We start from the raw sequence: 13,441 nt of genomic DNA on the forward strand, positions 1-13,441 counted from the left end.
GCTCTAGAAGTCTGCATATACTTCAATACAGTCTTTTCAAAACATTTACAGCATAACCATGTACATGTTGTGTATGATACAAGTAAAAATCATAACATTAACAACTACTTATGAAAGGAACTTTCTTAAGAAAATTTCCTGGACCGTTATTACCCTATTTTACATTTTCCTGAGATATTTGTGGAAGAGTAGCCAGCTACTGAGCAGGAAGAAGGTATTTCAGACATCTGCAGGGCTGACAAAAGCTCACGCTGCCAAATCCTTTCCGAGTGACAGGCTGGAGCCTTGTCACCTCATTAACGAGCGGACAAGAACGGCTCGGGATTCCTTGGACGGCTTGGTTTATGCTCACCATGAAATAAAGCTGCTTGAGAAATTATGGAAATACATAAATGCCAACCATTCCTCAGTGAGGGAAACTGTGAAGGGAACCAGCTGTGCTATTAGACATTTTCTAAAATGTATGGATTTCCATTCCCCTCGCTTTTCCCCTTCACCAGCACTGTAGCTTCTTTGAGGCAAACACCTCTGGAGAGTTTCTGAAAGCCTTTCCAAAAAGACTGCGTTCTTTGTACGTTTTCCAGGTCATAAATCAAAAGTTGTTGATCACCAACAACAACAACAAGAAGACAGACTTGGTTTTTGTTTTGCTTTAAACAACAAAACTCGAAGAAAGTGCCTTCTGTTTCTTGTTTGTCCGAAACGTACCTCTTCAAGGGAAAAAAACTCCACAGAATTCCCCAGGGTGTGTCCAAAGGGGCACTTCACTGAAGTCACTGCTCAACACACATCAGATGTAGCAATATCGACCACGTAAGACGTATTGTCCTGTTTTTTAGCTGTGTGAATCATATGATTCCAATCCTTCAGCACACAGGACATCAACTTCCATTCCCAATTTCAGTAACGACACAATTATGAATAAACCAAGGTGAACAGGGTGAGTGTAAAACAGTCAAAACTCTTGGTGCCATGACATAAAACAGACAGTATACTTTGAAAAAGCCGTCCCTTAGTACTAGAGGCCGGGAGGGGGGGGGCGCCAAAAAAGGACATGGATCATGGAAATTTGTTTACAGTGTTAGACTTTGGTCTGAAATGTGAGGAGACAGTAATTTCCTTTCTAAAATAAGAACTTCCTTTAAAAGTAAAAATGAGGATGTGCTAATCAAATGCTATTTTGTATAATTAATTCATAAGAATAGCAGCTTCCACAAGAATCTCTAACTGTCCTTTAATTAGATTTCTAAACCAAATTCTCTGCAGCCATTATATTTCTTTTCTCAAAACCAGCTTACAAAACCTTTCACTTAAGAAAAACACCATGAGTTATTTGAGGTGTATATTTTCTTTGTTAATTTCTTTTTTAAAGTCTTCTCACATTGTCCAAGATTTATCGCCATCTGCCATGCCAACGTGACCTGCCAGGCATACCACAAGATTTCACAGGGATTTCCACAGGGCAGCATTCACCAGGTCAGAGTTCAGCATCATGCAGATTCGTATCGAATGACGTATTTATAACAAAGATGCTAAGGATGTGAACCATGTAATGCCCTAGCAACATGCCTCGCTGAAGCTTCAAGCACTGATTTCTCTGCTTCTCAGAACCAGTGTTCTTCCGGGGGGGCGGCTAACAAAACAACCAAAGAGCTGCCTGATAATGAGAAAAGGAGAGCATGGCATGACAGCATGGGCCAAGGGAGCAGCTCCGGCACGGCGGCACTCCTATGCCCAGGTGCACTTGTTGGAAGTGAATCCCACCAGCCCTCCAGCTGTCTCATGCTTACAAATCGCGCTTTTTAAACAAAGGAATTTTCTGCAGATGGTCAGAGAGTGAGTGCCAAGCTGACGGGTACCCGAGGAGCTCCCCAGCAGCTGACTTCCTGCAGCATGGGGCAGAGGCCACGCCAGTCATTTATAACTCAGGTTTTCCTTTACCTGTTGCCACCATTCACTCAAGAGGAAAAAGGGTAGGAAAAGAGAGGGGCTTCAGAAGGACAAGTGCCAAAGGAAAGGGGAAAGAATACCAGTGATCAGATAGTACTGAAGAGGCAGAGAAGAAAAAGTACAGAGACAAAATGGAGAGCCAGAAAGAAATGACAGCAAAAATAAAGCTATAGAGCAAAACAGAGAAACTTGAAAGGGGAAGAGTAAGGCAGTACCACCAACACCAGAAAGATTTTCAAACATAACTCACTACTAGGAAAGCAGCATGAAAAGCCAGTTAAAAAATTTCTAGCATTGATAAGGCTTAACAGGAAGAGAAAACACACATTAGATGGACTCAACAACATAAAATAGTACTAGTTTTCCTGGTAGAATAATAAAAAAAGGCAAGAGTCGGGGAGATGATTATGGGGGAGCTCTATGATGAAAAAGACAACAACGATGAATACCACCACCGCTGAGGGCAGCCTGGCCCGGCCAGGTGAGCACAGAACAACACGCACCACTACTGGCATTTTTCACCACAAAAAGCAGAGTACTGAATGAGGCAAGAACCTGATAGCTGAGGCAATGTCTGGAGACCCAGCTTCAGCCTTGTACCTCCTCGACTCAATATCACCTCCCTTTGCAGCAAATTTCCAGCATATTTTCATAGCTACTTCTAGGGGTGAGATGACATGTTTGATGAACTAATGAGACTTATTTCCTGTAAGAATTCCCACATTTCCCAAATACAAAAGGCTAAAGCAAGATTAATATATTACTGCACGCTTTCCAGCACAGACTTGATCCTGCGCAGTAACTGACTGGTACGTGCAAAAACCAAACCCCTTATCTATATGGTAAATTAATGCTTCGCTTTAGGCATTAATATTTGAAAAGTCCACATGTAATAATTTACTGCATTGTATTGGCAATAAACATATTTTGTTACTACTTGCACAACATCGACTACCCTTCCCTTTAAACCAGTATCTGAGAAAGAGAAATGCAAATGCATAGGACAAAGTCTGAAAGCTTCCTATAGCTTGTCCTAAGAATACTAGTTGGCCTACTAAAGGATGCTAACTTTCCCAAAATATACTGTTCCACACACATCTTCAGCCCATCGCATGTACAATATTTTTACCAAAGAGTCGCAAAATAAACTAGCCTCAGACTGAAGCTTAACTTGGCAATACTGTTATTTGGGAACAGTCTGTTACAGTATTTCTTTGGAATTGTTGGAAAAGCCTTTTTGCAAATGGTGAATGTCCAAAGTGGAAAGTAATATCAAGAACCTTTGGTCTGTCTGCTCACTTCCTTCTCTACTTTGTCCTCTGACTTCAGTCCCGTCTGTGCATCTATCACTCAGAGCACAGATGCAAAACAAAGACTCGCAGTAAGACATTTCACCTGCTCTTTACGGCAAGCACCTGCAAGCAGGCCACCGCCTGGGCGAGGTGCACACATTGTACAATAACAAGTTTTCTCAAACCAAGAATCACATTGAGACTATCCAACAGACAGCTAGACAGCAACCCGTTGTACCTGTTTTGAAGGAAATACCTCACGGGCATTTCAAAAACTTGCCGCTACATCCGCAAAAAATCCATACTGAATACTTTCAAAATATTCTGAGGTCTGCAAAAAAGCATTTTGTTCCTGGGACAAAGAACAGCCTGCATTTGTAACAGCAGCCTGCCCCACGCTCCCTTGAGACTGCCTGTTGGAGAGCAGGCACCTGGCACCGCAGACGGCAGAGGTGAGCTCGGGTCACGGACCCTCAGACCGCACTAACCACTCAACCCACGGGCTGTGTTCCCAGCTCAGGAACCTCTTCCTCCCTCAAAAGATCAGGTACCAGGGGACAAACTGCTTCTCCTGGAATCCACAGGTTTTATCTTCTGTATTTTATCCGTCTTTAATTAAGTTTAAAAAAAAAAAAACCACAACGTGCAACGTTTTATGCCAAAAAGGTGTTCTGACAGTACTTTTTATAAACTCGATCTCCTCGAACAGATTTACACCTCTGTTCCTAAGCATACTTGTACGCTAAGAGTACTTCTCCTCATGAGGACTTACCTGCATCAGGAAAAAACCCAACCTTCTTAATCTACCTTTATGCAACTAACATATTTACCACTGCCATGTAAAGCAGTCAAGTAGCATTACACCCATTTAAGAGCCATGCAAACAAACTCAGACACCTTCAAGCACGTAAGCAAATCTTTCAGCGTCTGACTAGCTCTGGACCGCAGCAGGTTGACTGAGGAGACGCCAACAACAGTTTCCACCGGGACATCCCACCGGTGCCGATGTGGTACCCGGCAGCGGGAAGGCCGGCGCGGTCTGGAGCCACCAGCTGCAGTACACGCCTGTACGTGCTTATGAATAAACCATATGTCCGTACGTACACACGTTTATTTATATACGAGTGTATGCGTATTTACGCCCGCTTTCTAAGCAAAGCTCACTGCCGATACTTCAGCAGGGCGGGACGGCCGCCAAGGCGCCGGCCCCTCTCGGGAGCCCCGCTGCCCCGGGCGGAGGGGCCGCCCGGCCCCGGCCCCGGCCCGCCGGGACACTCACTGTGAGGGTCGCTCTTCTCCCGGACGCCGTCCACCCTGCCGTCGGGGTTGATGCGGAGGAAGAAGCCGCCGTTCTTGCAGTAGAGCCGCTTGGGGTCCTTGAAGTGCCCGGGGGGGAAGGCGCCGCTGCCCCCGTCGTCGGGCAGCGCCGGCAGCGTGGTGATGCTCCCCGCCGCCGCCATGCGCCGGGCCCCGGCGGCGCCCCGCCGCCCCGGGCCCCCGCCGCCCCCCGCCGCCAGCCCCGGGCGGCCTCGCCCCCTGCCGCGGCCGTCCAGCCTCGCCTCGCCGCCGCCCGCCCCAAGCCCTGCCTGGCCGGCCCCGCTGCCCGGCGCGGCCGAGGGTCCGGTCCCGTCCCGTCCGCGGGAGCTGCGCAACGGCGCTGCCGGCCAGCGGCAGGAGGGCGGGCAGGCAGAGCCGAGCCGAGCACGCCGGAGACGGGCTCCCCGGCGGCACCGGGCTGCCCCCGCCGCCGCCCCGCCCCCGACCGCCCCCGCTCCGCGCCGGGGGCCGCTCCCTGCCGCCGCGGCCGGCGGGGCAGCGGGGGGGGGGGAGGCGGTGGCGGAGCGGCGCTTACTTCCCCGACGCGGCCCGAGGGGCAGAGCGGGGCCGAGCTGGCCCCGGGCGCAGCGGGGCCGGCGCGACGAGCCCCGTGTGGCGCGGGGCGGCAGCAGGTCCCGGGAGGGGGGCGGGGGAAGCCCAGCCTGAATTGCGGGGCTTCGTTCCGTGAGAGCGCGGCACTGCTGCGCTGCGCATCGGCTCCCGCCGGCGGTCATTCCGGCAGCGCTGGAAACGGTATGGAACAAACGTGCCAGATTCAAGGTCGGACATCTTCTCCTCTGGCTTTATGCATAAAATAACTGGGGAGTTATTTTAAACCAGAAGAAGTTATGTGGCCTCTGTATCGTGCTAAGTTGCTTAAATCACAATATAATGAAAGGTGTTGACCTGTTAAAGTCCACGTGGCAACCGTTTCACTTCTGTGCATTTACCACAGAGAAACTAGTTCTGTTCCCATTTATAACAGTAGCAAAGTGATCAACTGGTATCTACAAAAGGCAACACGTGAAAATTCTGGCACTGGCCTTCTAACACCACTACTAGTGTTTCTAAAACAAATGCGTACATAGTTTATAAAGCATATCAACCCATCAAATACATTATGTGCTTGAGGCTGACAACAAAACAGGATGAAGAGGTTTGTTTCCAAATCCATGCTTTGTGCCCCAAATCTCCTGTCTAGCAGCAGGCTGTTCATGCCTGTAGCTTGGGAAGCTCTCCGACTTCAAAGGCAGCACAAGGAGCTCCGGACAATCCCAACCGGGACAGATAACACTGGTATTCTCATTTCACAGAGCCACCATACAGCAACCCGCATGAAGAAATAAATGCCAAAGCAAGACACGCTGTGCAGCATACGCAATTTGTAATATTCTTTTTGCTAGCGCGTACGTAAAGGAATTTTGTTGCTTGTCAACTTCCCTTCCCAACTCTGACCCCTCGCAAGGCATAGATTGTAATTCTTTACGAGAATCGGTGACAATTACACCGCTTCCCACACCCTCACTCCGGAGGCTTAATCGTGATGAATGGAGCAGGCAGAGCACGGCCGGGCAGGCGCAGGTTCACCCCCCTGTCAGCCAGCCGCCCCCCCCCTGCAGCGCCGCGGGCATGGCCAAGTGTCACGCACTTGCCGTCATTCTCCACGCATGGGGATTTCAGCCCCGTCGCTCATGAGCATCACCCCCCCGCCCCCTTCTCCAGCTTCTTGCCACCCATCCACTTACGACACTTTCTGCTATTTCTCCTGGAAATCCCACTGTTACCGCTGTACCTGAGAGTTTTGGACAGTTACGGCCAACAGCAAAGACCCTCCTCATTTCCTCTTGCTCTTCTTCTGCAACAGAAGCTGCGTTCAGGGCATTTTGTGTCCTTGCACTACAGAGTCTTCCAAAGTCCTTGCCTCTTTCTTGGAAGGTAGATGAAGAGAAGATGAAGGTAGATTCAGGTAGATGAAGGGAAGCAGTAAAAACATCATTCTTAAACCTGTAAGAAGTTTTTTTTAAAAAAACATAAAAAACCCCCCAAACCCAAAAAACTTTTCTAAAGACTAAACATCCATTGTTTCACTCAACCATTTCTGTAACTGTCTTCCCTGTCCTGCACCCGCAGCAGGCCGTTCACAGCTCTCACATCTCAAACCCTGAGCACTGCCCTGGGAAATCACGTTTCAGCATCTCATAGGTCAGCGCTCCATCTTCCGGGAAGAGGGACACAGCCGGCAGGGCAGGAGCAAGCCCCCGTACCCTGGGAGCACCCCACATGAGCGCAGCCTTGGGCCGGCTGGAAGCCCCGCAACTGAACTGCCTGCAGCTTCAACACCATGTTTCACAGGATGGGGCCCTGATATTTCCCAGAGTCTTCTGAGCCCTGGCCCCCATGATGGGGCCCAACCCAGTGGTGGCACGGTGGGTAAGGTAATCAGCTCAAGTTCCATATCAAATGATCCTTTTAAAAACTTGTGCAGCTGTAAGTGGCTACCAGTAAAATTACAGGGCTTGAGAGCTCTTTAGAAGCTTATCATTGGGGCTTGTATCTGTGGGGCCTAGAAATAAAAGACAACGGAGCTAAAATGGAAGGTCACATTCCCTAAGCTATCTGCACTCGCTCAAGAACTGCCAATTTTCTTTATTTTTTTTAAATATATTTTCCTTTCTCTTCTTCAAATGGAAAACATACCAGTCTTTATTTTCTTCATTCTACTTCTGCACTCCAACCTCTTAATACGGCCATTAATATTCCTCTTAACATTGACTAAAGCAATTCTGGCAGTAACATTTTCCTTTCTTGGGGCCTCAACCACATTATCCCTACAACCACCCTTCCTCAACTCAAATCTTGTGCACAATTACACCCATACAGCTACTTCCCCTCCACCCGAACCATTAATTATCCCTGCTTCCAACCCTCTTCATAAGCCTTCTCTTGGCCTGTGTAAAACATACTCCATGTTAAAGTGTCTTAAACTCTACCTTCCTTCTACTTCAAAAATAAATCTTACCCATTCCATTTATCTAAATTACCTCCCTTTTTATGTTTGTCTTGCATTGTTTTGTAACCAGCTAGATTTTTTTAATAGAATCATGGAATCATAGAATATCTCAAGTTGGAAGGGACCCATAAGGATCGAGTCCAACTCCCTGCTCCTTGCAGGAACAGCTTACCTCTTAGAGAGAAAAACCTGGTTTATCCAGTGCTGCTCTCATACTTGGGGGTCATACTGAACACAAGGCACTTCATAAACAGGACAGACACCCCATTCCGATGGTGGATAACTGTGGACCATCTGTATGTCCAAACATTGCCTTTATTCAATATATAATGCTTAAATTTCTAGAGACCCTCAGTAGCATCGTACTCGGAACATCTGAAAAAAACAAAATCAAAACAAACCACAACCAAACCTAAATTATATTGTTAGTCTGGTTACAGAAAAACCTTGAAAAATACAAAAGTAATTTTTGAGATATTTCAAATTAGCAATAACAAACTCCATCACTCCATCAGTTTTTAATTTTTAATACAAAGTGCGAGAATCCAGCCTACAACTTTCCCAGACTTTCCAGCAGTTACTACTACAAATCCTGCCATATGACAACCCCAGAAAATTTCAATCCCCTTTCATGGAAGCTGCTTTTTAGAGGGGTTTCAGCCCTATGTCCTTGACAGTTTGCTAGGACTACGTCTCCACAGTGTGTTTGGTCACACAGGTATCACGAAGATGGTGTTTGAAAAGCGTGCTAAATTAATCTGCAGAAGACCTAATTTACTATAAAACTAAAACAAAACAAAAAAAGCCCTCACTTTTGAAAAGCAATTAAAACTACAGGAAAGCGAAGACACACAAGAACACCTTGGCTCATCCATCTTCCCACCATTAAGACATATCAGCAGGTGATTTGTATCACTCCAGCAGCAGGAGATGCTTCCAACTATTAGAAATGTAACATCAGCCCCAGGCCTCCAGTCCATCACAGCACTTCGTAATTCTCTGGGTTTCTTGGCTTCCCAATCCCTCTCTTTGGTGCATATCCAAGTAACGATTAGCCAAAAAGAGATGGATAAGCTGTGTCTCTTTTGAAGTTTTTCCTGTATTGTCTAGCGCGCAGCTAGCAGTGGAAAAAACATCCCTCTCACTTCACCAGCACGTATTGATGCTGAATGCCTCCCACCAAATTCTCGAGACACTCACTTGTCAAAGGCAACGTCCTCCGCAGAGTTCAACACTCATGGCCAAATCTTCTGTAAGCGTCTTTGACTTCAGCGTTACACTAGCACACAGTCTGGCCCTTGGTTTATAGGAACACAGGAGCTGCCAGACAGCCGTTAACACCCCACCGGGGAGTGCCAGGTCTCGGTCGGAGCAGGGAACAGCCTCCATGTCGCCTGGCCTCGCGCAGTGCCTTAGTTAGGGTAAGCCTCACGCTCTCCAAATCATCAATATATATCAATGGGATACCACACACCCTCTCCTGAATCTTAAGAATGCAGTGATAAGAAACCTTATATACAGCCAAGATTTAGCTAGCCTTCTCTGACAGTGGGTTGCAGTTCTTCTAATTCAGTCTTATTGGTTGATCCTTAGCATTAAGGCAGGCTGCTTCTTCCTCCAAATAACCCTGCGGTAAGAGGGGCTTGCAAAGGGAGAAGGCGGCAATTTGTGGTTCTGGTGTTTTGTGAAGAACAGAGGTGTACTAGGATCAGAACGGGGAAAGAGCATTCTTTCTCCCTCTCTTTCTTCTGACTTTCTGGATGTTACGATTCTCTGCTCCAGATGTTTCCCCCAGCTTAGAAAAATAAATCACAAAATAGGCATGATGTAGATGGCCCTTGAATAAATCCACCTCAGTGCTCTCTCCAAGTGGAAGATAACCTTAATGTGAGAGAGCAGCTTTTGTGCAGGCAGTCCAGGCAGACATCTGGAGAGACAAAATATAGTAAGTGTCTTAATCTTTTAGTGCATTATTTATGTTTGAGATAACACACTTCTGGGAAAAAATTACTGCTTAACTTGAAATATATTTCTTTCCTTCAAAGTCTGAGCATGAGTTTAAGAATTCAGTAGCAATTTATTCCCCAGAATTCTTAGTTCTTTCACCATCAACAGCTGATATTTATATTCTGGGTCAATATTCATATGCTCACTCAGGAGCGTAAAATGCATGCTTCAGCTGCTTTGTATGATGGAAGCATACAGCCACAAATCTGTCTGTAACAGACTGAATTTTCTTCTAAATACTAGTTACTATAGAAAGCAGTCTCATTTTTTGCTCACCTACTTTTATAAGTGCAGTTTATGAGAAAAAGTTTCTGTATTTTAAGTATATATGCATAGTATTAGGTGCCTGAGAAAGTCTTCTTGCACGGCCACTTTTTTTAAAAAATCTGTAACAGAAGTTCAGCTTTTCATTTACCTTTCCAATGACTTTATGAAACTTCATCAATATTTCTTTTTTTTTTTTAAACAAAAGTTTATTTCCTCCCTCTTCTTTTTTTTTTTCTGGTACAAATAGTAGAAAGAAATCATATCAACAATAGAAAAAAATCTCCTCCCTATTATAAACCTCTTATAGTCTCCATTCCAGTTCAGAAGAGTGTTTTATTCCTGTAAAGCACCAGTGGACACTTGTTTATGTCTTTCTAAAGTAAAATTTTCTGAATATATGCTTAATCCGACTATGACCACAGACGGCCAAAACTTTGTTTTGGTTTGTCTTTACAAATGGTTGATGTTGGAAACGTAACAGCCCAGGATGGCTGAAGATAAGAGAATTAACAATTCAGTGAGGCTTAAATTGGAAGTAAATCAAATTTGTTATGGTCCAAAATGATTGCACTTGGAAAAAGAACTGAACTGTCTAGAACCAGTGACAGCTGTTGCAGATGTAAGAGATATAGTAGTGACCTCAACTTACGAGAAACGAGCAATAGTGTTTTAAGTACAAATATTTATGGAGGTTAGAGTTCAGAATTAGCAAAACTAAAACCAAAACCACTCTCCCTCTCTCTAATGTATATACAAACACATATACACACACTCTCTCTCTGTATCCACATTATCTGGAGTAATACATATAAATTAGCAAAATTACTCCAGGCTAAGAAAATAAACAATGACAATATAAAGATTGATAATATTAATGAAAAAAAGACAATTAAAAAAAATACTCTGAAATCAAACATCACGAACTCAAAGAATTTGAGTTAATATTGGATTTCAGAGAAATCTAAATTTATGTAGGTAAGAGATTCCTTAGTGGGAACAACCATAAAACCACATCTCTTTCTCACAGCATTGCATTATAACCGTAAGATCATGATTTAGGTATTTATCTCTCCTGATCCCATGCCACTGGAAGGGTAGTGGCTGAAGAGGTCAGTGGTCCAGCTGTCCTTCCTATCTCCAGGACAGCAGTGGCTGACCTGCCCCAGCGTGGGCTCTGGGCCAAGGCAGTTAAAGATCTTTATGTTAAGTCAGTAATCCTGTCAGTTGTCCCAACGTAACTTATCCCCTGCTTATGACTCAAGACACATTTTGGTTTCAGTATATCACTACAGGGTAAAGCAGTTGCTCTTGCACTGGAAATGCCTGGACACACATTAAGAGCTTATGGGGAGATCTTTTTCCCTATAGTGGGGGGAAAATCAGTGCTTGTGAGGCGGATACAAAAATGCAGCCAATGTCTGTCTGTGTTGTTGTCGTCATTTAAGAAACCCATTAACCCATTTGAAGAGAGCACATACAAACATTTAAGAAGCGGATCTTCACATAAACACAGAATAGCTGAGGTTGGAAGGCACCTCTGGAGATCATCTGGTCCACCCCCCAGCTCAAGCAGGGCCTCCTAGAGCGGGTTGCAACAAGTCTACTTGCAGCAATTACAACAATTTTAACTCTGAACATTTCCACATCGACTACAAACCACTCCAGGTCAAAAATTGTCTCTCTCACTGTGTTACGCTGCCTAGCAAGTGATCAGGAAATAATGGAAGATCTGTTGCAGATTCTTCTTTATCCTCTTTTAAATTAGGTTCTTGTCTTACAAGGGTCATAAGATCCATAACTTCCATATGGGCTAATTCTGGAGAATGCTAAATTATTCACAGGACTGCAGTTGGAAATTAAAATATAGGTGGAGGTGAGGAAAATACTCTTTCCATTCACTGGTATGTTATAGTACAAGGCCAAACTAACTTCATGGAGGAATACAGCAAAGACAGACTATTCCCAAGGAACAGAAGTTACCACATCATGCAGCTTTCATCATTTCACATTTAAGGGCAAGGAGAGATGAGATCAGTGAGATGTTACAAAGAAAAAAAAAAAAAGTTATTTTACTAGATCATGAATTTAGTTTCTACCAGTTGCTCAACCGAAATCTCGCTCTGCATTATTTCTGTAGAATATATTAGCTGGTAGGTAGAAAATAGCAAGAATAAAAAACAAAACCAAAACCCTCCCTCTTGGTAACCATCTGTACTGATAGTATTCCAGAAGGAATGTCACAACAACTCTCCCGTTTGTTTTCTCTTTGTTTCAGGACGGTTTCCATGGATCCCCAAACCTAGGCCCCACTGAAGGGCTCCCCAGCGCTTAACGCCATGTAGCAGCAGGTCACAGACCAAGCATTACATGCAGAACACAAACAGAATTCCAGTAGCACAGTCAACACATTAAACCTCTTGCAAATACAGTTTACTGTTCAGGATGTCAGCACACTGGTATTTGAGAAAGGAGAGACAGGCCCTGGAACGCTATTAGAAGTGCAAATAAATTATGCAGTCCCTTGTGCTGTACTAGCTTTTAGTTCTAGGCAGGGAGAACTATCCCAAATGAGTTTGAGGCAGCATTTAGTGCTGGGGTGGATATAGTTATTATTGCTCCACCACACCACAATGCATCCATCCATGCAACGACTAGCTAAGGTGAAACGCTTTCTGCAGTTTTCCCCTTTCTCAGCTATGAAATCATTCCTTTATGTCTTCAAGTTTACCATTACTGCACATGAACCTACACCTCCTACAACATCTGAAGTTGCAAGTACTGTAAGCGCAACTTAAGCCAACTGGCTCTTATGAAATCTTGTTTGTTTCTTGGAGAGACACTTAGCGCATTTCTTTGTGGTAGTTTTAAAAACTGTAATCTGCTGTCCACGTGCCAAAATAGAATTTGTTATCTGCCAAAAAAATCACTTTCCCAACACTGTCCAGGCTATTATCTCAAACTTGACCTGCAATAATTAACTTGCAAGCATCTGGGAGGTTAAATTGCTCAGTGATCTGTCTTTTTCTATGCAAAAGCAATACTCATTACATGAGAATCACTATTTATTTTACATTCATTTTTCCCCCTCAGGAAAAATTAGAGAATGAACGCCTGCATAAACCACTGTTACACCCTCATTAGTTTTACCAAGTGCAGTCTTCCACCAAACACTTGATAGAAATTCTGTGAGAATATGCCCGTCTTTGAAAGCAACCTGAAGAGCAAAAAGGATTTGTATGTTGCTATATAGTCCTTATCCCAGTGACAGTAAATCGATGTGCAAATGGATTTTGCTTTTTCGCCACTAATCAAATATCCATGTAAAAATATCACTGCTTACAGACGTGACAACAGATAATCCGGAAAGTGGTAGGAGAAGGACCTGCTCCTACTTTACTGGTTGCATGTTAATTTTCTCTGTAGAAGCTGTATTACCTGGTCAAAGAACCACCAGCGAATGCTAAAGAGGAAGTTTGCTCTGACATGAACGTGGCCAGCTACTGACCTCTGCCTTGTTCAATGGCAGCCATGAATTCCAGCCATTTCATACTTCAGATGGCGTTTGGGAAAACTTCTCTACAGACCTCTGCCATGTTAC

General features: G+C 44.8%; 1 protein-coding gene across 1 annotated transcript in view; it reads right to left on the minus strand.

The window, feature by feature from the left end:
* The window catches only part of FGF2 (fibroblast growth factor 2), a 35,056-nt gene extending 30,354 nt beyond the window's left edge, over window positions 1-4,702 (minus strand). The window contains exon 1 of the mRNA XM_050895929.1: window positions 4,522-4,702. Within this exon, the coding sequence (XP_050751886.1) occupies window positions 4,522-4,702 (181 nt within the window). The remainder of the gene's footprint in view (window positions 1-4,521) is intronic.
* Between the last annotated feature and the right edge of the window lie 8,739 nt (window positions 4,703-13,441).

This window comes from Gymnogyps californianus, chromosome 4 (assembly GCF_018139145.2).
Source record: "Gymnogyps californianus isolate 813 chromosome 4, ASM1813914v2, whole genome shotgun sequence".
NCBI lineage: Eukaryota > Metazoa > Chordata > Aves > Accipitriformes > Cathartidae > Gymnogyps > Gymnogyps californianus.